At 46.6% G+C, this 22723-nt stretch overlaps 1 protein-coding gene across 1 annotated transcript in view; it reads right to left on the bottom strand.

Moving 5' to 3' along the window:
• The window catches only part of Spt-I (serine palmitoyltransferase subunit I), a 42650-nt gene extending 20920 nt beyond the window's left edge, over positions 1 to 21730 (bottom strand). The window contains exons 1-5 of the mRNA XM_089555090.1: positions 21450 to 21730; positions 21228 to 21338; positions 14483 to 14577; positions 10241 to 10407; positions 2430 to 2562 (exon numbers count right to left, since the gene is read on the bottom strand). Coding sequence (XP_089411216.1) covers positions 2430 to 2562; positions 10241 to 10407; positions 14483 to 14577; positions 21228 to 21338; positions 21450 to 21506 — 563 coding nt within the window. The 5' untranslated portion in view covers positions 21507 to 21730. The remainder of the gene's footprint in view (positions 1 to 2429; positions 2563 to 10240; positions 10408 to 14482; positions 14578 to 21227; positions 21339 to 21449) is intronic.
• Positions 21731 to 22723: the final 993 nt, after the last annotated feature.

Genomic DNA, 22723 nt, shown 5'->3' on the forward strand with positions numbered 1-22723 from the left:
GTGCTGCCTGGCCGTACCAGCCCACACGAGCACTTCCCCGCATCCAGTGCCCATCCCGTGCTAGGTGACTTTGTGCTTAAACTAAACTGAGTCAAATTTTAAACTCAAGCGGCGTCACAATGGGTATTTTCATGGCACACAGATTCAATGTGGTCCTACAGTATCAGTGCCATGGCTGCATTGGCTGTCTAGTGGATTACAGCCACCCAGCAGGAGTGGGATATATGAGAGAAAGACGGTCACATGCTTTCACGGCCTGCACCACATGGCTAGACAGCTTGGAAAGCACAAAACAGGAAAGCAAGAACATCAGTGGTCATTGCAGAAGGGAGAGGATAAGAGACTGAAAAAAAAAAAAAAAAAAGGTGGTAGGGTTTCAACATAGTTAAACCACGTTGATGTGCGAAACCATGTGTTCATTCTTAGCCTTTTCTTTCTGGCATTTGTATGCACACGTGCAGCCACGTTCCTCACTCTTCATCTTCACACCCTCTCTCCACTCAGCGTGACACTTCTATGAACTTACCCGAGCTTACCCGAGTTACTACGAGCTTCACACAAGATTCTTGGTTGCGACCACGTTGAACAATGCTTTTCCACTAAAACTAGACCAATGCTGTTTTCAAGTGGGCAAGCGCTCGTAGCGCTCGTCCTTGTCTTTGCTTTGTCCTCGTTTTTTCTGCACAATTTTTTCAGTGTGCATATCAACCAACTTGCCCAACTTTCTGCTCTCCTAAGCGTGAGCTAGCGTGTGTCCTGGCTGTTTCTCTGTCTCTGTCCACTGTTTCATTCGCGCTAGTTAACATGTCTCGGAGAGTGTCCCCGCACCACCTAGCCCAACTTTCTTGTTTAACATGTCGAGCTTCTTCCACAACCTCTCTTTTTTAGCTCCCTGCATGCATTTTCCGCAGTAATCTCCTCATCGCAAGGTAATTTTATTCGTTGCTGTCTTCTAACAGATAATTTGTCACATATGTCATACTCACAGACCCTTTACGAACTTTTGATAAGATCGAACAGATTTCCGTGACCCCTTCAACTTTGTCTTAAAGGGAGCTGATCATCTCATACAGTAGACAGTTATATATGACAGCAACCAAAACATTCCTCAGCTCAATCCAATTGTTTTAGTTTGAATTTTACTCAGTGCCATGTCTTTTGCTATATTATTGTTGCCTGCATTGTACATTTTTTTTGTCGGTCCTCTCACTAACCTTTGGCTACTGGCTCGGAAAGTCTTTTGTAATTTGGAATGCTACAATGAGAATAAAATATGATGATGATGAATCCCAGCCTGCTGTCGCTGACCACTGTCAGCAGGGGGAGCTAGGCGAGAGAGGGCCATGCCAGTTCTGCTATTTTACTTTTTTGTTGCTTGCAGTGATATATGTCTTGTAGTTACGTTTTGCCCTGTATATTTATGATTGTTTTTACTTTTTCCCTTGTATTGCGCATTGTATTTAACTAACTGTTCCTATTGTCCTTAATCTGTTGTTTCTGGCCCCCTTACTCAATGCCCTTCTGGGCCCTGCAAGGTATTTTGAATAAATAAATAAATAAATAAATACTCGCCTGCTGGAGCAGCTAGACGCTACTCGAAGAACTGCCTCACCACCTACGCTGCTGGTGAAAAAGATTGAGAGATGCACCAACACTGGGTGCAGGCCACGAAAGAAACCCCGGCATCCTCCCACTTATTCCAAGCTAGCTTGGACAGAAAAGGTATCCTCCTACATACGAGAGTCTACAGACATGGCTGGTCTTTATTATTATGGCCGGTCCACTCTTGACTTCCGCATACCATCACTTTATAATAAACTTAAAAGCCACATTGATTTAACTGCCCCACTTAGCTATTTAGAAACAAATCAACAAATTTGCTGACATGGCAATGAATATTACTGTGTTCCAAATTAATGGCATTGACCAATAAGAACTGACACCACTACTCAAACGACGGACAACTGATTGGTTCTTGATCAATTAACTTTTGTTAGCATCATAATGTGATAGCGTGTATTGTTTTTTTTTTACGTATTTAAATGAAATATATTATATTGAAATATTACTGTATAACTCTTCAGGAAGTGTAAACACTGCATTTGTTGTTTGTAAAAGTTTCATGTTCATATTCATCTTGATATCTGTTGTGTGTGCAATTCTTTAGGAAATGTAAGCACTGCATTTTCATGTTCATATTCATTTTTATAGTGCTGTGAGGTCCACTGCGTGATGCTGCCTCTTGGCCCCCGGGGCCCAGTCAAGCTGTCTGTGACAGCTTTCTGCCTGAGGGACCCGCAACTTGTAGGTTGGAAATAAAGTGGATTTGGACTTACTGTCCAGGTCAGCTCGTACCCGGACTGTTATCGAGGTGAGCCCTGTGACCTGCCAAGACAGGAAAGACACCATGAGAGTGGATGCACACTCACGCAAAGATGACGTCGCCCTGCTTGGCGTAGGAGGGGATGGCGCTCGAGACGGTCGAGAAGCCGTACGAGTAGAGGCACGCCTCTTCCACGCCCATGAACTCGGCCAGGCGGCTTTCCAGCTCCAGGTGGATGTCTGCACAGTGCAGCCAACACCATCATCTCTGTTCTGCTTGAAAACTGGCTTTTCACCCGACGCCCTCAAACATGGCAGGCCCCGACAGTAGGGCAGGAATTTTACCATAAAAACCGGAATACAGGTCGACCCCCCCAACTAACTCTCGCTGAACTCTTTTTCACAAAATTTACCATCATCCGTTGCTTCACGACGATTTCTTTCACTCACCCTCAGCAGTGTTTCCACGCCGTGACCATCCTTTCAAGATCAAACGCATCACACGTCACACTTCAAGTTTTGTCAAATGATTCATACCCAAAAGCATTATTGACTGGAACCGGCTGCCTTCCACAATCGCAACTGGAACGAATGCGACATCATTTCATGAAGTTTTAAAAAATCAAAGCGATGGCTAGTTTTTTTCTAGTTCGTTTCTGCTCACCGTAATGTGTTTGAGTTTTGTTTTCTCGTTTTGTTTATTACGCTGTTTTATCTTTGTTTTTTTTTCATTTTGTTCATTTTGCGGTTCGTTTTTCCGCCACATTTGGATACTTGCTGACGACCAGTTATTGCTCTTTTCTTGTTTTTTTCCCACTGTTACTAATGTTTGATGTTCCTTCCCGTATATTCATGTTCAAATTTTTACCACCCCCTATGTAATACCCTCATGAAGAGGGCCTTTAGGGGTATCTTGAAATAAAATTAATAAATAAACCAATTCTAAGAATGAAAAAAAAAAGCCGTTTTCCACGACAAAAGTACCGAAAGACACCCTCACCTTGAAACAAATGCTACCTAACCAGTTGCACAATGGTGGCAGTATTTATTTTCATTTAGATGCTGCTTGTATGTACACCCGGCCAATTCTTTAACACTATCGTGTGACCATCGACCCGCGTGCTTGTCAGCGTCTACGAGATACGCACATGTGTACACATGCACTTATTGCTTTTTTCACCGCTCTGTGATAAGGTGCTGACAAGCACGCGAAGCAATGGTCACGTGATACTGATAAAGAATATTTTATATATTTTTATTTCAAAAGAAAAAACATTTACAAGGGTACAATACACACAATGCTCTAGGACCCATAACCAGAGGCTAGTTTCGGTTCCATCACAATATTGTAAATTTTAAATGCGGCACGCGAAGACGATACACTGCGTTCATAAAGTAAAAGTCACATTCTCAACAATTTAGATAAAAACAAAAGTAAGCGTACACAATACACACATCCTCACAAAAAGAAAAACAATAACCATAACTTCACATATTCATCAGGAACGTTTTGAAAGATTGCACGAAGTTTCTTTTCAGTTTAATATCAGGTATACCATTCCAAATCAAAACTCCACTGAACTCTGTTAGTCTTTGCCTTTAACCATTGGAACACACTGTTAAGTTGAAATGCTTGGCACTAGCCGCCCTAGTTTCCCTTTTAGGTCTTATAAATATTGTCACGTTGTAGTGACGGCAGTCCAGTGGTCAGGAAGACACCAGCCAGTCTTGGAAACGAAGCTCTTTATTTGGGCTGACTTGCGCCCGCAAAATAACTGAATCACTCGGCGGCGGCGTAAGCAACAAACGTGGTCGTCAGTCGTCGAACTACGAATGTCCGCCGCTCGCGGCATCGCTCAATTTAAAGCCGGCAAGGAAACTCCCAGATCACAGGACAAGATCATCTACAGTAATCTGGAAAAACCTAGATGCAGCCTTTCATGGCTGCGATCAATCGAGATTAGTCTGGTTGCTTCTCGCGTCACGAACAAAAGTGACAACAACCCTTTCCTGCAGCCTTGAGCGTGAACGAACAAACACTACAATGATACGTGGCAATATGCTATGGGGAAGTGGATCATTGATTTGTAAGATTTGGTGAATTGTCTGCGCTACCTTTAAAGTGAATATTGGCCGGGTGTACAGCACAGAGAAGGGCACGAGGTGCACAAGTGTTACTCCGAGTCATCAGAGTCGTCCGAACTCCAGTCGTATGACAATCGCTTCTCACTGCCCACGTTTCGTAGAGCATCATCCTCTGCGCCGCCTAGCACATTGCTTATGCTGCATTTTCTGGTTTGGTTTGGTTTGGTTTATGGGGTTTAACGTCCCAAAGCGACTTAGGCTATGAGAGACGCCGTAGTGGAGGGCTCCGGAAATTTCGACCACCTGGGGTTCTTTAACGTGCACTGACATCGCACAGTACAAAAACCTCTAGAATTTCTCCTCCAAAGAAATTCTAGCCGCCGCGGCGGGGATCGAACCCGCGTCTTTTGGGTCAGCAGCCGAGCACCATAACCACTGAGCCACCACGGCGGCGCTGCATTTTCTAAAAGACTTGCTCATCATCTCTGCAGGGAGAGATTTCCATGCCGACAACACCCAGCCACGAACCGAAATAACTTTGCGACAACGGAAACGCTACTATTGGCGGAGCCACAACGTCACCATACCGCGGTGCTGCTGATGGCAATGGTGATGGAGGCTGTTGACTTCAGCTGCCCATTGTTGCAAGACTTCTGCAGTTTTTCCGCCAAAAATGACCGGTTTATAAGACGGCGGGTCGACTTTCTGCCATGGTTTCTTGAAAAAAAAAAGTTTGACCTATATTCCGGTTTTTACGGCAACGCCAAGTTGGAAAAGTTGGAAAAGGTACAGAGAATGGCCGTCCATTTTATTTGCAACCGTTACAGACGAACAGACAGCGTGACACGGATGGTTAATCTCTTGGATCTACAGACCCTCCAATCCAGACGCACAGAGTACAGGCTTAAGTTCTTGTACCTCCTGTACAATAATAAGACGCAGATAAGCAAGACTCTCTACCTTACCCCTGTACCCCGAGCTAACACACGCTTTAACCACGGGAAAATCTTACAGGAATACCGGGGCTTGTATCGATTCATTTAAATATTCCCATTTCCCTAAGACTGTGTCCGACTGGAATAGGCTGCCTCAGAATGTTGTTGATTCTCCTGACGAAGTGGAATTCATTGCCGCTTTGAAAAGTATGAATGTCTGACTTTTTTCTTTGACTTTGTTTTGTATTTTTGGTATTATTCATGTGTGTTTCCCACTCCTGCTTGGACTCCAGAAGGAGTCAGCAGTATTCCTAAATAAAAATAAATAAAAAAAAAACTCAAGCGACATTCAACAGCCTGGATATGGTAAGAGAGCTAGGGCATCCAGCAGGGGCAGGCAACGACCGCAAAACTGTTAGAGCAAAACAGCCAGCAGAATGGATCGGACAGGTACTCTCGGGTCACGAATAGCAGCAGCATGCCAGTATCCCTCAAGAACAAGGTATACGACAGTTCTATCTTGCCAGTACTCATCTATGAGGTGGGTACTGCAAAAAACCGGAATATAGGTTGAACTTTTTTAAAAGATCATGGCAAAAAGTCGCCCCCATCTTATATACCAGTCATTGGCGGAAAAACTATGAAGGTCTTGCAACAATGGGGAAGTGAAGTCAATAGCTTCCATCACCATTGCCATCAGAAGCAGCAGTGTATGGTGACATTGTGGCTCCGCCAATTTGTGTTTCCGTTGACACAAAGTTATTTTCGTTTGTCGCTCAGTGTTGTCAGCATGGAAATCTCTTCCCACAAAGACGGTGCGCAAGTCTTTTTGAAAATGCATCATGAGCAATGCACTAGACGGCACAGAGGTTGATGCTCTATGGGATGTGGGCAGCGAGAAGCGATTGTCATCCGACTCGAGTTCGGACGACTCTGATGACTCGGAGTAATGCTCGTGTACTTCGTGCCCTTCTCTGTGCTGTACACCCGGCCAATTCTTTAACAGTATCGCCCGGCCATTGCCTCGCGTGCTTGTCAGCACCTTTTCACGTAGCGGCGAAAGAAGCGAGAGAAAGCGCATGTGTACACATGTGCATATCTCGCTTGTTTCGCCACTCAGCACCGTTAATAAGGCGCTGACAAGCACGCGGGTCGATGGTCGCACGATAGTGTTCAAGAATTGGCCGGGTGTACGTACAAGCAGCATCTAAATGAAAATAAATACTGTCACCACTGTGCAACTGGTTGAGCTGCATTTGTTTGAGGTGAGGGTGTCTTTCAGTACTTGTGCCGTTGAAAAAGATTTTTTTCATTTTTAGAATTGGTTAGTTGGGGGGTCAACCTATATTCCAGTCCGACCAATATTTCGGTTTTTACAGTAGGCCAACAAGAATGGCTGAGGATAGAGGTAATGTTCAAAGACACTAAAAGCTGTGCGGAAACTCTTTCCTCATCACAAGGAAAACAGGCAAGGTTAGGGTGTGGTGCACAAAACAGTTTTTCCCCCATTGATTTAAAAGCTGTGCTTTACATAAAGCATAGCGTGAGTAGTAGAGCTGTCTTTTTAATGCCATAAAGAAAATAAAAAAGATATGCGTTGTTTATGAGGGAAAAAAAATGCGGCAGAATTTGAGAGACTCACACAAAAATTCACAAAAATATTAAGTATATTCAGTGAGAAAACAGCAGAATACAACAGAAAACAGAGGATACAACTTAAAAAAACAGCATTTGCTGACACTGAAGCCGCGGTCCACGGCGTCCTGCATTACTCTGCTCGCCAATCGCAACTATAAAAGAAATCAGCTTTTTAATGTTTGACTACACCAAACAAACCACACATCAGAATTCTAAAGCTCATAATTTTTTTCCTTATGACAAGCTTCTTGTCTAGGTAACAAGAAACATTTAGCAGCGGACAACTTTCTCGTCGTGGAGGAATTCTGTGCGCAGAGGCCAAATGTGGGCAGAGCTTCACTGCAGACTTCAGTTTTATCTGACTATCCTTGTCAGAGCCGTGCAAAAGTTCTGCCTGTTAGCATTAATCCAAGCACATGTCTCAAGCCTCGGTGGTCCCATGAATTTACATATAAAATCTGGCAGCCGTAGGCAAGTTTCCCCACGCTCACTGCTGTGAGCCTCTGGGTCTACAAGGAGTACAGTGTTTAGTTAAATACATGCACAACAGAATGCATATTTAAATCAAAATTATAAGAAACCTGTATATGGTTTCTAAGAAGAATGTATATGGTGAGCGTCTCCTTGAGTTTACAGGCGTAAAAATTTGGAATAACCTACCACATGACCTAAAGACTGCCTACAACTTTTCCTCTGGAATAAAAAATTATTACCTTAAAAAGAATCACACACTTTGAGTTCATACTTTCATTAATTACTACATTTCTTAGATATCTACCTTATATTATATGCATATATAGCCGAATACTGAAACCTTGATTTATATATAGATTTATACATTTGCGTCTATTGTAAAAAAGCTTTGCAATTAAAAAGTGTGTACCAAACTCTGTTTATCCTCTTCTCGTGTGTTGTACCCTTGTGATGCTTTGAAAAGACTTCCTACCTATTTTCCCCTAGCTTTTTGTGATGCCTTAATTCTTGTGTAAGTTCTACGAGTTTTGTTTGATCTGTAAGTTTTTAGTTTATACAATCTGTAATATATGTGTTTCTTTTGTTGATGCTCTTACAAGTGTTGAGAGTGATGTATAGCTATCTGTATGCTAACTTACTGTCTTTATTTTGGGATATTGTTTCCTGCATGCTTGTATACCTTTGTCTATTGGACCCATCACTAGCCATTGGCTATGGGCCCGAGCAGTGTTTGCATATATTTGTATAGCAACAAAGGGCAACAAATAAATGATGATGATGAAAAAAAAAACCTCATGGAAAAGTACAAGCACACTTGGGAGCTGTTTGGCCGCTGGGGGCAGAAATCTGGTTTGCACAAATCCACAAACTTGGGAGGCTGCTCAGAGATCTGCTATCGTTTCGCACCTTTTGAGAAGTGCTCTCTTTCAATGGCACTCAGGCTGCAGGGGTGACGAGTTCTTTAAGAAACCCCTAAAAGACAAATGTGCATTATGATGCATGGAGGGTGTGATAAGGATAAACATTTTATGTTTGCTGAGACAGAAACGAGTATTTAAAGTTATCAAGCTACTGATGCTAAACTTTCAGATCAGTAGAAACTAAATTGACTGCCTTGATCGACCTTTGGATAACTCAGGCTCTGCGTTAATGAGGTTTTACTAGCAACCATGCTATTTTTACTTGCCAGTCATGAGCCATTTTATGCATTTCATTTTGCATGGCCACATACAAGCTGGATAATTTGATGCTAACTAGTCAAATAGCACACACCTCTGTGCATATCACACTTTTTTTATATGGTGCTGAGTCAGTCTAATTATGTTCATATCAGTTGCAAAGTCCATGCACTAGTTTGAAAAAAAGTAAGGGTGAAACCATTTGCCTGTTTACCATTTTTTTTAAATATTATTTCACAGATATACGATATTCCATTCAATATTCGAAGCCACTTTATCTTCACGTTCGTACTTGATTCATACCTGAAGATTTTAATAATCACACACGCCCAAAAACATCCCTTTTCATTCTACTTGCCTGCTTGCGTCAAGTTTTTTGCACCACCTAGTGCACCAAAAAAAGGCCTGCTTCTTTGCCATTTAAATCAATGTTAACCACTAATATTAACTAGTGCTCTATGACACTTCCCATCTAACAGACAAAAGACATGCATAATAAGGGAGTAATTACTCATTGACATCCACCCGAGCGCAGCCATACGGCTGCAAAGGAAAGCTGTACAGCTTTCCTTTGTGGCCGTATGGCTGCTCTCGGGTGGACGTCAATGAGTAATTACTCCCTTGTTACAAATCTACTCCACCTTGGGGGATTCCCCTAAACATTTGACCAAAAGATATGCATATCTGGCAATTTGTGGGACATGCATATTTTGTTAAGAGTGCCAAATTTCTCTGAGTTGCACTTTGTAGTTCTTTAGTTTTCGTTGTTAAAAGGAAATCGCCACTGCCAAGACGCCACCCACCAAGGTCCAGGCTGGGAGAAAAGACCCCATGCACGAAGTACTGCAAGTCTTCCTGTAATTGGGTGCATACGCATGGTCACCACTTAATGTGCTCAAGTGGAAAAGTTAGGAGCAAGCATGCCCTGAAGAGCTACCCACGGCAGTGGCTCAGTAGTCGGGGCATTTGGCTGCTCAGCACAAAGACGTGGGATGAAGGCCCAGGCAGTTGAAATTATCATGCCTTTTACTGCCTCTTTCATCCCTTCTCCCACAGCCCAATCTTGAGGCGTCCACTGAGAGCGAGACAAGTCACTGCACCTTTCCTTTCCTCGGAACCCATTTCCATTCCACAACTTTTCTCACTAACAGATTGCAGTGTTCGTGAGGATTCAGACGAATAAACTGATCCCATTCTTCTCCCACTGCCACTTACGTCCACAACAGGAAGAAAAAACAAAGCAAAACAAATCTACAGTAGGATACAACTTAAAAAAAAACAGCAGTTGCGAACACTGGGCCGTGATCTGCGGCACCCTGCATTACTCCACCGGCCAATCGCAACAGTACACGAAATCAGCTTGTTAATGTTTGACTATATCAAACAATCCACGTATCAAAAGTCTAGAGCTCGTAATGTTTTTCTTGGGATGAGGTTCATGTTTAGGTAACAAGAAACGTTTAAGCAGTGGACTACTTTTTGTCGTGTAGGAATCCTGTGCGCGGAGGCTGCACGTGGGGGGAGCTTCACTGCAGACTTGGGTTGTATCCGACTAGAGGCTGCCAACACACCATTTTGCAAAGGACTGCAGTGTGCACACACTCTTACCGACGGTGCCAAAGAACCCCCGTGGTCCGCAGGAGCCCACCCCATAGCGGCGCAGCCCCTCGATGGCGGCCTCCCGGGCGCCCTCCAGGTCGGTGAGTCCCAGGTAGTTGTGGCTGGCCAGGTTCAGGCACTGGCGGCCGTCCACCACCACCTGGCGACCCACCTGGCTGTGTCAATCAACAACAACAAAAGCAAGGGCTCACTCAGCCGCCCCTCATAAAAAAACTCAGGGGGCACTCTGACGGCGTAAAGTGCGCAAGGTGAAAGCCATCACATTCTCTTCTTTAGGAAAGTGGTTAAAAAGGCCCACAATTTTGATTCCCACTGAGAGGACATAGTAGTAGTGCTAAAAAACAAGGACGACAGGGTAGACGAAGACCACACAGGCGCTAGTGGCTGTGTTGTCTTTGTCTGCCTGTGTTGTCTTTGTGTTGACAAGCGCCTATGTTGTCTTTGTCTACCCTGTCGTCCCTGTTTTTTAGCGCTACTACTATGTCCTCTCAATCCAAACACCAACTAGCCCAGCTTTTTTGCCTTAAATGCCTTACTTTTATTCCCACGTCTTCACCCCACATGAAGCAGTACTCAGGCAGCATACACTGATCAAGGCACTAGTGAAACTAGGGACGATTACAAGTGTAGCCTCACTCGAGCCTTGTGAAATGCATGAGGATATCTCGAGGTTTACAACAGCTTGCAATCGTAGCACGTGAAGGACTTCAAAGAACAATTCATTGTGGTATGCCTTAGAGCCTCTCCTTTGATGCACCATGTTTTATCTCCATCGAGATGAAATATTTTTCCGCCTAAAAACAGTATATTCCAGCCTTAAGATAGACAATTTGTTAGGTTTCCAGTGCAAAATGCTAGCAGTTGATTTGTTTTGTAGCGATGCGGAAAATTTGATACAAAGTGCCATATTTGATGAAAGCAACAACATCGAATTGCCGCTACTCATCAAGTAAATACCTCAAGGATAATGAAAATAACTCCTATTTGGAAGGCGCACAATACCTTGAAATTGCAAAAAAACAAAAAGATTGTTACTACTGGTGGAAAATTATGTTGCAGCAGACGATGTGCTACTGAGCCCCCGGTTACGCAAAATATCGTTTAATATGTTAGCTATATCACTTTAAAAACCAACTTATTTGCAAGACAAAGGATGTGAAATTCATCTGAAACAAGGAAATCACTGCTAGATGCGGTCCATTCTCAAAATAAGCTGAGAGTTCAATTTATACACAGTTGTGTGCACAGCATGTCAAAGGGACGAATTGCAATTTCTGACATTAATCTTAGTCATTTCGTGGCTAGCCAGTTACGTTTTATTGTGAGTTGTGGTGAAAACGGCCTGCTTAGCATTGCTCCCGTGTGTGCTCCATACAGCCGTTTCCACTGCAGGCCACTAAGCTGTATACAGCTGTAAGCTGTATGTAGCCCAGTCCTGTCCTCATCTTTCTATGTCCTGTTTCAACGCTAAGTTTTTTTCGTTCAGATCACTAAGCTGTACTCTGGCTTACAGTACGGGTAACAGTTTTCCTCAGTGATTCCGTGAGTCACAGTCCAAAACAGGGAGTAAACAACCAGGTCAGCGAACAGCACTACCATCTGCTGTGACAAATAAGCCACGCAGATCAACAGCAGCAAGGGAATATGGGTACCTGAGTATATGAGTATGGGCTTGTGCAGGGCATGTAATGCGAAGGCAAGATAATCGCTGGTCCTTAAGGGTAACGGAGTGGATCCCAAGAGAAGGCAAGCATAGCAGGGGGCGGCAGAAAGTTAGGCGGGCGGATGAGATTGAGAAGTTTGCGGGGATAGGGTGTTCGCAGCTGGCGGAGGACAGGGTTAATTGGAGAGACATGGGAGAGACCTTTGCCCTGCAATGTGCAGTCAGGCTGATGATGACGATGATGATGATAAATGGCCCACCAGGCCACTTCATAGCTTTGTATATAGTTTATCCCAGACAAGCCCAACTTGAAGGGAACCGTGGGTCAGTTCCATATATAAAACATGCCAATACGTAAGCTTATCCGTGACCTGGATGCAAGAATATATTGCCCCCAGGCCAGCAACACGCTGCTTTCAGCGATGTGCCACCCGCAGGCATACAGTCGTGCCCCATCAATACAGATGACTCGAATTATGGACAATTCTTCTGGGGACTGAACTTTTTTCAATGCAGTGACGCCTAAAGTTGTTGTCCAGACAATGTACAGGACGAAAATGCTCAGAGCTCATTGCAGCCATCTATTTCTGGCATATTAATATAGACAGCGATGAGAACCAAATCTCGACTGCTGTAACCAGATGCTTTCTTTTGTGTTTTAAAAGAAGAACACCAGCGAAAGGCAGTGCAAAGTGCAAATTCCTGACGCTGACGCTGCTCCGGCTGACGCTGCTGCGGTCGTTCAAAGTTTTATTTTTCACGGCACCCCCTCATGTCAAAACACTGAAACCAAGGCTGCAATCAAAAGAGCAGTTGTTGAGCTCGCTAACTAGATGGCGGAATGCGTCCATGACGCTCCAAAATGAGCTTTTTTGCGCGGGCGATTTGAATCGATCATATGCAAACGACGGCCTATGACGCAGTAGTGAAAGAGTTAAGGGGGGAAAAGGGTCTTAGAAATAAATTTTTATTAATGAAGTCACAACTACGAAGTCTTCAGGGAACATGCATTTTTGCGTGCTGATTCTAATTGTTTAATTCAATTTTATGTGCAACAAGTCCTTGTGCACTTATGCAAAAAGTTCGGTAACTTTTGCCGATAGAGTGAATGAAATTCTACTACAGGAAACTTGTTAGATTCCATGCCATTGGTTTCTCTTGACATCAAGCTATGCAATAAGGGTAAAATTATCATCCTGCCTGTTATAGAAGGTGGGTTATGGGATTTTGAAACTCTCAGTTCCTTCCCATTTGTGAAGTGGCAAATTCAAAACCCTGCAACTCAACTTCCATGATAGGCACGATGATAATTTTGCCCTCATTGCATAGTTCGATGTCAAGACAAGCCAATGGCATGCATCCTGACAAGTTTCCTGCAGCAAAATTTATTGAAAGCTCTCGACAAAAAGTTACATAACATATTATGTAAGTGTGCAAGGACTTGTTATACATAAAATTAAATTACATATTTGGAATCAGCATGCAAAAATACATGTTTCTTGATGATTCCATCATTGTGACTTCATTAACAAAAATTTTGTTTCTAAGACCAGCTTCCCCCCTTAAACTATTGTGATGTATAACGGTTCTAGTGTTTTACCCCGCCATTCCATTAAGTATCTTGGTGTTGACATCTCGAGTACCCTTAACTGGTCTATCCATATAACGCGGATAATTAACAATGCTAACAAAACTCTCGGCTACCTTCGTCGTAATTTACGTCTAGCTTCACCAGCAGTTAAATTACTAGTTTATAAAACATTAATTCAGCCAAAGTTAGAATACGCATCTGCCATCTGGGACCCCGCTCAGCTTAACCTAACTAACTGTATTGAACTTGCCCAAAATCGCGCCGTTCGATTCATCTACTCAAACTACTCATACTCCACCAGTGTTACTTCCCTCAAAAGTAATGCATGCCTACCTAACCTCAAGCAACGTCGCACAGTTGCAAGGCTGTGCTTGTACCACAAAATCTATCATAACTTTTCTTCCCACTGTCCTACTCAGCCTGCTCATCGTTTTTCAGCCCGCACAAGCCACCACAAGGCCGTTTGCCCACCCGCTGCTCGCACCGTGACCCATCTTCATTCCTTCTTCATCCAAACAGCGCGTGACTGGAACAGTCTTCCCACAAGTACCATCCTTCATACAAACCCGGACCATTTCAAGAAAGCCATCGAAAAAATCTGTTATTAACACCAGGTTGTTAGCCCACCCCTCATGTAAAGCCCTCACCCAAGGGCCCTTGAGGTATTTGTAATAAATAAAAAACTGTAGCCCTATACTCACTGTGCTGCCTAGGATAAGTACGTCATGAATTACTTATGAATTGTATTTGTTTCATTCTCTTGCCATCTGCATTTGCATTTGTATCCTACGTTAACTATGGACCTGACACTAGCCAATGGCTATGGGTGCAGCAATTCTTTTTTATTTTGCGAGACATGGTAAAAATGAATGAATGAATGAATGAATGAATGAATGCCCTTTTCAATCTGCTGGGCGTGCCACCTTGGCCAGCACAGTGATGAGGGATGCCTCGGCTGACAGTGGCAGACGCTCACCTGCTCACTATCCTTGGCTTGAGCACGTATTCGGGGGGTGGCGCACTCGACACCAGGGGCTCCGGGTGCCACTCAGCAATGAGGTCCTCTTTCTCCTGCCAACGGCACAAGGGGGAGCCACCGTCAACCCCAAGGCCCTCTTTGGCCGACAAAACAGCCTGCATTACTATAGGCCCCACAGTGGTGCATTCCCCAACCGCAGTGGTCTCAACCCTTCGTGCTCTCTCGTTCTGCCACTCAGCACAGAAATATTAAATCATTTTACCAACTAGATAAGCAGCACGCCAGACCAAGGCACAGTGCAAAACACGAACTAAAAACTCCAAACACTCTGTGGCCCATTCTAATGTCATATCATACTGCAGCAGTGGTTTGAGCAACTGCCTCTCGCATACAGGAAAAGTGGGGTTTCACCTCCCGTGCTGTGGGCACCCACTGGTGATACAATAGATACAAGCTTCCCCCTGGAGTGGTGCTCGGCTTACTTAGTTCACTCTGAAAGGCTTGAGAAGTTTGTTTAGTTCGTTTTTTACGTTTCCATGAATAAACAGATCCAGTCAGAGACTACACAGCTGCAAATTAGGCCCACGGAAATAAAAATACATGTGGACTCTTTGCTTTCACCAATCACTGCGTATCACTCCTCTGAAGGCAGAGCGGCAAGCCGCCACGGGATAGGCTGAAAGGTTGGCTGACTCCTCCTACTGTCTGCAGCAAGTTCAAAAAAAGGCGGGAGCCGGGACGTTCAATCTGATTAAAATTACGGATATCAGACGCACAAGACAATGTTTCGGAGATCTAAGAATGCTCGGAACATGTAGATCAAGTTCCCGCAGTAAAAAGGTGAGTTCAGATTCCTCTTTAGTGCACCTTTAAGAATTGGTTGGTTTGGTTGGTTTATGGGGTTTAACGTCCCTAAGCGATTCAGGCTATGAGGGACGCCATAGTGAAAGGCTCTGGATAATTTCCACCACCTGGGGTTCTTTAACGTGCACTGACATCGCACAGTACACGGGCTTTTCTAGAATTTCACCTCCATCTAAATTCGACCGCCGCGGCCGGGATCAAACCCGCGTCTTTTGGGTCAGTAGCCGAGTGCCATAACCACTGAGTCACCGCGGTGGCTTTTTAGGAATTGTACAAGACTTCTTGCACACATGTAGATTACGGCGCACAGTCACATTTTCAGAAACCAAGTTGCTCCGACGGCTTTGCATACATCAAAATGGTATTCCTTTAGCCTCTTATCGGCACACCTGCCACTCTTGACTAACGTACACATCACTACACGTCAAGGGGACTGAATATACAATGCCCTCCATACACTCCACAATGGAATTCTGATGGTTCATTCATATACAGTAGAATCTATATTTTCTCCACGGCCTCAGCTGACACAATGAAAATCTGATGGTTCATTCAAATATAGTACAATCTGTATTTTCTTCAGGTCTCAGCTGACACGCTTACAAAGATTCTGCAGCTACTCAGGTGCGGAGAAAATGACATCAATGCCAACATGACTGCCAATTTTCTTCAACTGATAGGATTAATTGTGCATTTATGGAACAACCTTCGTTGTGGCTTTGACAAGGCACCTATTGTTTGGGCTGCTCATACACTGTGAGGGCGTTGCTGGAGCTTGACGATCACGGTGCCAGGCTTGCGTACTACAGAAGTCAGCCTTTATTGCGGCCAATTCTTATTTACAATAATTACACGGGGCATGTGGCTTGAGAGGGGCTAGGAGAGCGCACCGCTTGGCGGGCGGGCAACTACACAACAACACACTCGTCGTCTCCCCAGCTCCGAGCGGCAGCGGGGAAGGCGTCGTCGCTGGGAAGGTGGCGCCATCTGTGAGGTAGTGGCGAACTGTGTGTTTCAGAGGAGCTACTACCTCACATCCGGCCCCACTTTTTCATCAAAGTCCCTTTTGATGAGCGCAAAAAGGAAAGTAAACCTGGGCAATGTGGGAAATGGCAATGTGGCAAATGGCAACTAACAATAGGCCTGGCAGGTTCACAAAAGCACTACAAATTAAAGGCAAAGTCAAAGACGGGCATGAATAACACAAAAGAAAGCCAAAAAGTACAAGCACAGCAATTTCAAAGGTCCACTTCATAGTCCTGGAGATAGGTGGGCCTGTGAAGGACGATGCGAACACGAGGATGTGGTCCAAATACACCCTGACACCCGACCTTGCAGGAGGTTGAAGGTCTTGAAAGATGAGTTGCATGGCACGTTGAAACGTTGAAGGGGCGTTCTTTAGTCCAAAGGGCATGCGTGTCCACATGTATGTCCCACTATGTGTGATAAACGCTGTCTTGGAGTAGTCTGCCGGTCGTAGGCTGACTTGCCAGTAGGCAGATTTCAGATCCAAACATGCAAAATAAGATGCTCCAGCGGCGTCTTGCATGATATCACCAGCATGGGGCAACGGGTGTGCAACAGTTATGGTGAGTTTGTTCAGTGGAACATAATTGACGCAGAGGCGCTTCTTCACTCCTCTTGACACAACGATGACTGGAAAGGCCCACGGCCCAGTGGCAGGCAGGATGATGTCTTTACGCAAGAGCTTGGTTGTTTGTTCATCTAAGAACTTGCGGTCCTCTGCACAGTATCGGTATGGGCTTCTGCTGTAAGGCACAGCATTGGGCACTAGGTCGATGCAATGTTCCACACCTTGGAAATGGCCAATGTCATCCTCATCACGAGCAAATGTGAGATGATGATCAGAAAGAGCAGTAGCCAGAGTTATTTTCTGTGTCTCTGAGAGATCCTTTGCAACTAAGGCAGGAGGCAGGTCAGGATGAACTGTTACAGCTACTGTACCCTCCGGTGCAGTAGTACCTTGTTCTGGCAGGTTCCTGCACAAGGGTTTCCAAACTGGCTCCATTCCTGGGAGAGGCACGTCCTGGAGAGCCAGTGAAGATGGCACTTCAGTGCATTGAGCCAGGAAGGACTGCCGAAGGATCACTGCACATGAGGCACGTGGATAGAGCTTCTGCTGCGCCTTTATGACAGTACCCGAGGCAGGATGGTGAAGTTCGGCTGGATTTGGAGGCTCGAACACGAGTCGTGTGTTGCTGGCACGAAACCAATCTTCACCCAGTATCACAGGCAAGACATTGTTACTGATGACGGCGGCTTCCACTAGAGCTGTGATGGGGCCCACTGTAATCTTCAGGCAGACTGTACCTTCAGGATACACACTTGATCCACCAACGACTGCTAAGGGCTTGTGTGTCCAAGGTATCAAAGGAAGATCTTTGACTGCTGACTTGGTAATTATAGTCACCTTGGACCCTGTATCCGGAAATGCATCGTAGGATCCCAAGAGTCCGATGCTAGCTGTGAAGAATGAGCATTCCAGTTGAGAGCCATAGATGTCTTCGGACGGGCTAGCGTGCAATGCAGGGGCTGCTGCTTGAAGTAATGTGGCGGCTGTGGCTGGCTGTTGTGTGACAGTCTTTTGTTTTGTGGGGCACTTTGATGCTAGGTGGCCTTTTTCATGACACTTGAAGCAAACAGCTTCAGTCAATGACTGTCCTGGACGAAAGGCTGGAACACCATAACGTTCTGACAGGGCTGAGTACCGAGCTTCCTTTTCAGAAGGCGACAGATCCGCTATACGAGGACGATTTGGAGGGCTGGCAGCACGGGATGTAGGCGCACGCCTGGGCTTGGGATTGGAGACAGCTGGAGGTGTCACTTCAGATATAAATGGCATCGAAGAGACTTGTCTGGAAGGCGGGCTGCCGTTATTGTGACTGTGAACGGTCTGCCCGGGACGATGAGCAGGGCTCCTTGCGATCTCCATATGTTGCATTGCCCGGTCAAGCTGTGTGCATATGTCAATGAAGTTCGCCACTGACGACGGACGTTGCGCTGCTATGCTTGTCGCTGTGCCTGGGCTCAAAATACCTTGCAAGAGATATTCAATTTTTTGAGGCTCGGTCAGCGGCGCTGGACATTTTTCGATGACGCGAAGTTTTGCGTAGGCATAGTCGCGGAGAGACTGAGGGCTGGTCTGCACCAGGGACATAACTTGTTGCTGCCATTGCAGTAGCGTCAGTTCGTCGGCAAATGCGTCGAGAAAAGCTTTACGCCACGCATCCCAAGTCGGGAAATGCGCGCCAAGAGTCAGGTGCCAATTTTTTGCTGTCCCTCTCAACTTACTTGCGGCGATGAGGCGGGTTGTTTCTGGCGACCATGAAGCAAGCTGCTGCGTTCGTTGAATTTCTTCGATCCACATACGCGCACTTTGCTTGTGGCAGTTCTCGAACAATGGCAAGGTAGACGATACGTCAGGCATGGTTGTCACGTGTATCTGCGGCATGTAAGGAACTTGGTATTGCGGTGATGACGTTGGAGAAAATGGCATTCCAAATGGCGTTTGGGAGTACTGTGGCTCCGTTGCAAGTCCAGGTGTTGTTACGAAAGGTTGCGGTTGCCGCGGCGGCGAGAAAAGTTCTTGCGCTGGCATGGCTGCGGCATTGTCAACGAGCGGCTGCGCGGGAAGATACAATGGCGGAGGCATGACGCACGAGGCTGCATTTGGGGCTGCTTGAACCTTCGTAGTAGGAGGAGAGGCACTGAACTGCACTCCAGGCGAAGCGCACATATAATGTTCATAAGACAAACTGTTCGAAGCAACTGGCGCAGAGGCAGGTCTGGGCGCTTGCATGGGCAAGGCTGCACGGGCGTCTTCCAGGCACGCTGTGAAGCGCTGAACTAATTCTTCTCTTGACCCAGTAGCGTCGATTCCGCGGCGCATGAGCTCTCTCTGAATAAAGTCAGAGCTGAAGCACGCGACTGTAGCGGCGTCGACTTCGGCCCAATTGATGCCCGGCATGGCGCTTACTTCGTACGAGTAGACAAAGGCGTCGTCTAGACCAGCATGGCGAATATGGCGGGGGCTGAGAAACAAAGGCTGCGTCTAGTCAGGCATGGCAGGAGCGGCGTGCTCGAACGGCGAGGCTGCAGGTTCTGTCGTCGACTGCGCCAAATGTGAGGGCGTTGCTGGAGCTTGACGATCACGGTGCCAGGCTTGCGTACTACAGAAGTCAGCCTTTATTGCGGCCAATTCTTATTTACAATAATTACACGGGGCATGTGGCTTGAGAGGGGCTAGGAGAGCGCACCGCTTGGCGGGCGGGCAACTACACAACAACACACTCGTCGTCTCCCCAGCTCCGAGCGGCAGCGGGGAAGGCGTCGATAGATAGATAGATAGATACTTGAGGCCGTACCCTTTGTAGCGGGCGGGCACCACTAAAGAGAGCACCCAGACCAAAAAAACAAAAAAAAACACAAAAAAAACGAGATGAAAGCGCACAAGAAAGGAGAGAAAAAAACATAAAAAAAAGCAAAGTTCAAAGCAAGGAGTTCGCTCATCGACCGCGTTCACATCCGACTTTGCGGTTTCGCGCGGTTAGACACAGTGCGCCACCAAAGAGTCAGTCGACGCTTGGTTCGCAGCACACCCTCGCTCTTGTGCCTGGAGTTGTCTCCATCGTCGTCCACCGCAGGATCGTGAAAGCCGAGCGCCTGAGGGAATGTGGTGCCCTCTGTCGGCATCGGATGGAGTCTCTGGCACGACATCACCAGGTGCTCGATGGTCTCCTCCACATCGCCACACGCTCGGCATAGTGCTGCCTGTGCTTCTGATGTTGCATCGAAGCGACGGCGGTACACCAGTGTCCGCAGCGCTCCGGCCCGGGCCTCAAACAGCAGTGTGCTACCAAGGCCGTTGTCAAAGATCTTTTCGGGTCCGATGCTGTTCTTGCACTCGCGGTACACAGCCAGTGTCGGTTTTTCAGCGAGCGCCTGCAGCCACTGCTTATTCTCCAGTTCTTGGACCCGTCTCCTTGCCTCCTGTTTCCACGCCGTTGCTGATTCGGCATTTATGGGTGTCTGGAAAAGGCCATACTTGCCTTCTATCCGGTGGAGGCGCTTCACCCATGTAGTGCGTAGGCATGTCGCAGCGAGATATTCAAAGACCCGCCTAGCCCATCGGTCGCGGCTCATGAACTGGAGTCGACCGCGGTACTCTAGCTTGCTGCATGCCTCCCTTGCCTCAAAACTAGACCATCCAAGGTCGCCTTGGATGGCTGCATTGGCCACCCGTCCATGACAACCAACTGCAGTGCGGCCGACCTCTGTCTGTCTGCGCTCTAGCCAATTCCTGGTGGCTGATGGGAGGCAGACCACCGCGTTGGCGAACGTGAGTCCTGGTACGTGCGCGAGGTGGCGCCATCTGTGAGGTAGTGGCGAACTGTGTGTTTCAGAGGAGCTACTACCTCACAACACCTGACTGCTTTACAATAAACCTTGTTGGAAGTGCTGTGTTCTTTTTTGCGCTGTTTCGTCGACCATGGGTAGAGTACAATTTCTGTTTCCATTTCTGTCCACCGCGTTTCTGTCCTCTAGTGAAACGTTGTACCTGTGCAGTATGATCTACTCTGCAGTCTACCGTCGCTTCAGCGCCGTTTCCACTAGAACGTTCAGAAAGCGCCGACCAGCTTGCCAGCCCATCTGAAACCTCGACAGCCTTCCGGAGCAACGAGACGCGCGCTGTACGGGATTCGATTGGCAGATCCAGGCCGCCGGCAGCGGGATTTCACAATCTGGCACAACGCGGTCGCAGTCGTCGACAGCAGTGACCTTTCGCCGCGTTTCGAGCCGGATTAAAGCCACTATAATAAACTGGGCCGACACCGCTGGGCGGGCACCAGTAGCGTACCTTCTCGGTGAGCTTGGACTTCCCTCCGTCAACAGGCGTACTCTTTCGCAGCAGCAACCAGAGGACCCAGACGAAGAGCAGCGCTTCCAGGGCCAGGTGATAGGCGGGGGCCTGCGAGATCCCCGAAAGTTTCGCTTGCTTCAGAAGGGGGCCGGCAATGACGGACGCAGCTAACGCGTTTTCTCCTCGGGCCGTCGACACGAGATTCGAAAGTGTACTCACCCGCAGGAACGCCTCAAACATTTCGTACAGCTCCCACGACACCGCTGCCACGGCCATGTTTCTCTCTGCACTAGCTGTCTTTTGACGTCAATGAGAGTAGAGGTGGGTCTCCGAATCAAACGCCGCTCGTATTACAACACCCTAAACCGAGTGCGTAGACCTCGCCGAGTCTCCCCACGGCCGCGCGTAGTGCACGCGGCGCCACCCCACCGTCCGTCGCTCCGGACGGCTGCTGAGACGAGGACACCGATACGCGCGATACAGATACCGATGCGGCCAAAGCGGCTAAAGCCGGGAAGCGCCGCCTGGCCAGCTCCGCTTAAAAACACAACCACAACCATAAGACTGTTGTAGGAAGTTTACAGATGACAGCGTCATCTGTATAATAAATAGTTGTCTACTTTATTGCACTTCTTGAAAACTTTGGAAAGAAAATTGGTTTTTAATAGAACTAAAGGCGCTGTAACTGTCTCACATCTAGGGTGCCTTGACGTCCGCTACATCTCGGAGTACTGTTAGTACTATTAGTAATGAAGTGGACACCCGAACCACCGTCACCGCGCGAGAGAATGGAGAGAATGAGGTGCCGTACTAGAGTGTAGTACACTCTAGCCGTACTAGGTAAGTTGGAGGGCTCCGCAAGGTCTTGGGCTCCGCACAGCACACACGGGCGCCTTTTGCCTTTCGCTTCCTAAAGAAAAGCCGGCAGTGACACGAGCATCCATTAATTCTAAAATTTTGGCAATAAAAGGCCTCACATTTTGGCACGTGGGTTCATTTGCTTATCGCCACCAACCGCCACGTTATCGCCTTAGAGTTTCTCCTTTCGAAACTCTATGGTTATCGCGACACTTTAACCGTGCGTGGGAACGGGCTCCGTGAGCTCGTCTCTTGTTTCGTCTTTCATTTTAATGCGTCAGCATTGTATGGCTATGTTTGCGGTTTCGTGTCCACACGAGCTTGTCCACAAGATTACACGAATAGGTTTATGCCAAAGAATAGTATCATTGGATAGAGCATCAAAAAATCTGTCCAAATGTCCAAAAAGTGGGCGCTTTCGTGTTGTCACGAGCTTGTCCGCACGATTACGTTCGAACACATGGGTTAATGCGAAAAAGAATGGTACCATCGGATAGAGCATCAAAAACCCATGTACGGGAAATCTGGAGAAAGGGGGGGGGGGGGGGGGTTAATTAGAATAAGTAGAGCCAAAAGTGTCAAAAAGGTGGGCAGTGCTGGAGCAAAAGTGGCGCCAAATTTGAAAACGCCGGAAG

Source organism: Amblyomma mixtum, chromosome 1 (genome assembly GCF_055824585.1).
Source record: "Amblyomma mixtum isolate Tamu chromosome 1, ASM5582458v1, whole genome shotgun sequence".
NCBI classification, from domain to species: domain Eukaryota; kingdom Metazoa; phylum Arthropoda; class Arachnida; order Ixodida; family Ixodidae; genus Amblyomma; species Amblyomma mixtum.